The sequence below is a fragment of the Octopus bimaculoides genome, chromosome 10, assembly GCF_001194135.2.
Source record: "Octopus bimaculoides isolate UCB-OBI-ISO-001 chromosome 10, ASM119413v2, whole genome shotgun sequence".
Taxonomy (NCBI): Eukaryota; Metazoa; Mollusca; class Cephalopoda; order Octopoda; family Octopodidae; genus Octopus; species Octopus bimaculoides.
Genome location: NC_068990.1, coordinates 84,660,834 through 84,664,076, shown reverse-complemented (window position 1 = coordinate 84,664,076; position 3,243 = coordinate 84,660,834). Strand labels below are relative to the sequence as shown.

At 35.2% G+C, this 3,243-nt stretch overlaps 1 protein-coding gene across 2 annotated transcripts in view; it reads left to right on the top strand.

Annotated features, from left to right (window-relative positions):
* Nucleotides 1–3,201, top strand: part of LOC106871325 (beta-1,4-galactosyltransferase 4) — a 13,587-nt gene extending 10,386 nt beyond the window's left edge. For both annotated transcript variants that reach the window (XM_052971343.1, XM_014917716.2), the window contains exons 6-7: nucleotides 1,017–1,202; nucleotides 2,580–3,201. In XM_052971343.1, coding sequence (XP_052827303.1) covers nucleotides 1,017–1,202; nucleotides 2,580–2,604 — 211 coding nt within the window. In that variant the 3' untranslated portion in view covers nucleotides 2,605–3,201. The remainder of the gene's footprint in view (nucleotides 1–1,016; nucleotides 1,203–2,579) is intronic.
* The last annotated feature ends 42 nt before the right edge of the window (nucleotides 3,202–3,243 follow it).

Genomic DNA, 3,243 nt, shown 5'->3' with positions numbered 1-3,243 from the left:
GCCTTTCGTCCTTTTGGGGTTGATTAAATAAGTACCAGTTACGCACTGGGGTCGATATAATCGACTTAATCCGTTTGTCTGTCCTTGTTTGTCCCCTCTGTGTGTAGCCCCTTGTGGGTAGTAAAGAAATAACACATATACGTACACATGCATACACAAACACAGATACACACTTATTGTCAACTATATAAAGTACAAATAAATCCACACATGCTATATGTTTCGCATACACAAGACCAATTGGTGCACCAATCAGTCTTGTAGAATATGGAGAGCATTTGTAGAAGAACAGGATGTGGAATAGTATCTCCTGAAATAACTATGAGTTCCAGCCTTTGACTTGCTGACTCAATAGCAGACCTGGCATATAAAGATTGTTCCTTCTTGTGTAGATGCTGCATGTGAATTGCTAGTTTTGTCCATTCACAAGAATTACAAGAACAAAGCTTAAGTGGAGGTGGATACCATTGGCCAAAGACTCGTATGTGTTTCAGGAGCAACATGCAAAAAGGTATTAAAAAGTGTTAGGGTCAAGGCACATCCTTGCTTGACTCTGCTCTTCACACCAATTTCTTTGAAGATAGGTCCTTCGTACCATCATGCAGAAACCTTTCAATGATTAACAGCTGGAACAGGCAATAATGAGTGAAAACTGATCATCTCTAATGATGAGGTCAAAGGCTTCACTTAAGTACAACTATTTGATCAAAATCATTACAGCCATGAACGTCGGGTGCGTCCAGTTGGGGTATCTAGAACTAACCTAATTATTTAATATGTTCTTTTCTTTTTAAAGATTGTAGGTATTGACTTAAAAGAGATTTAGCTGCTATTTAGAAATGGTCAAGCAACTTCATAGAGGCAGCCTTGCTGTTAGTGTGTGTGTGTGTGTGTGTGTGTGTGTGTGTGTGTGTGTGTGTTTTATATGCTTATGTGTGTGTGCAAGCATGCATAAACACAGATACCTGACTATCAATGCCATCAAGTGAAAATTAACTCTAGGTTTATTCTTGCAGAAATGAACTATTCTTAAGTTGGCGGAGCCGGTGGTCAGCTGATGGCCTGAATGACCATGAAGGAATGAATTATACGGTTGTGGCTAGGGCTAACAGACCACTCTATACCAACATCACAGTTAATATCGGTAGAAGCACAGTTCCCAAGAAGCAACCAACTAATCCAGTCCAGGAGAGTCTTTGGTGGTATGTATTGATGTCTTCAGAACCAGGGCAAGGATTTTCATCTTTTAATTTACCATTCAGGGTTAAGAAAGTCATCTTTTCCTCTGCTTAAAAGTCACAAATTATGATATCATTAGATATTAATTTGCAAAATATCTAAATGTGAACATGCTGCAGAGTCAGTTACTGTGCAAGATATCATCTGCAGGTCTAGACATCAGTTTCATGGCAAAAGAGGGAGTCTCTGTATGATAGGGTTAGGGTTATGGTATTCTATTGGACTCTTGAGATAGATAGATAGATAGATAGATAGATAGAGAGAGAGATAGAGAGAGAGAGAGAGAGAGATAGAGAGAGAGAGAGAGAGATACATGCACACACACGCTGCACACGTATAACAAAAAATATTGAGCAGTAATATAAAAATTGCAATTGCATTTTATGTGACTTCATTGGTGAAAAAGAGTAACCCATTTATGATTATCTGTTTCCATCTAGGTGTATACAGTACACTCAGCTGTATAAATAATGTTTAACGTAAATGTATAAACATGTGTGTGTAGGGGTGTAGATGTTACAGATTTCACTGGGTGATTCATGTAGTAAGTAGAAAAAGTAAAATGTTTAGCTTCATTCATGTTATATATTAGTATTTTCCCCCCATTTTAGATGTGTTTCTGACATATTTTGTTTGGTATTATATCCAGACATCTCCCAGATTCAATGCTAGCCTAACTCAGGAATGTCACTAAAAGACAAATAAGAGAATACAAATTTGTGACTGAGAACCTTCTTTAAATGTTAACAAAGGTATTTAAAGGGGATTTAAAAGGAATAACTTTTTTTTCTCTTCATTTAAGATATTGTATATAAAAAAATGATATTCTTAGTTTTAAATTTCCCTTTTCAGAAAATACCAGAAAAACCCATAGCCTATGATTTTCTTGAAACAATGTGCGTCTATGCAAAATTTCAACTGCTTAGACGTGAAATTGCGACTTACTTCTTGGAATATACATTCATTCACATTTGTATATTATGATAATTTTCTCCTATCAAACTCAAAGTAGACTCTCTTGCAGTTTTTGTATTTTGTCCTTGTAATGTTCCACATCTGTTACTCTTGTGGTGATAAAAGAAATTACTATCATTACACTTATTATATTGTATTTCAAGAGTGAAAAACTAGTAGGAAAAAAGTGGGGGCATAAAAATACAAAGTTAACTCAGACAAAAACTTTGCCTTTCATCCTTTCAGGGTCGATTAAATAAGCACCAGTTATGCACTAGGGTTGATGTAATTGATTTAATCCTTTCCCCCAAATTTAGGCTTTGTGCTTCCAGTAGAAAGGATTATTATTATTATTATCATTAATTGTTTTCTTTTTTTTTTTGCAGGTTCTTTAATTTTTACTATCCTTAACTTGTCTAGTCTAATTCCACCAAAGACTGCCTTGTATCACAACTGAACATTACCATCTGATGTAAGCAAAAATATTTTTTCTGTTTGTTTCTTGTTCACTCACTTTCATCTCCTGATCTCTCTAAAAGCAATGAAACAACAGACTCTTTAACCTCCTCTGTTACCACCAATATAGCCACAAAATTTCAGGGAAACGAGTGATGGTTCCAACACTAGTTTAGAGTGAATATATTAAAGGCAAGTTTGTGAGATTGTCAGTGTGGTTTTATTACTGACATTGTTAGTAAAGGGCTCAGCCTAAAATTTCAGGTAATTCTTCTCTTTACAACATATCAACAGAGTTCACAACTTGTCCTTTTTTTTTTTTTTTTTTTTTAATTACAACTGGGTGTACATCCTTGTTTTAATAATAATAATAGAACATAACAAGGCAGCAAAATGGCAGGATTGTGAGCATGCCAGGTAAACTGCTTTGTAACATTTCGTCCGTCTTTATGTTTGGAGTTCAAATTCCACCAAAGTCAACTTTGCCTCACACACATATATACATGTATATGTGCATGTGTGTGTGCGTATGTGTGTGAGTATATGTGTGTATGTGTGTGTATATATATATATATATATATATATATATATATA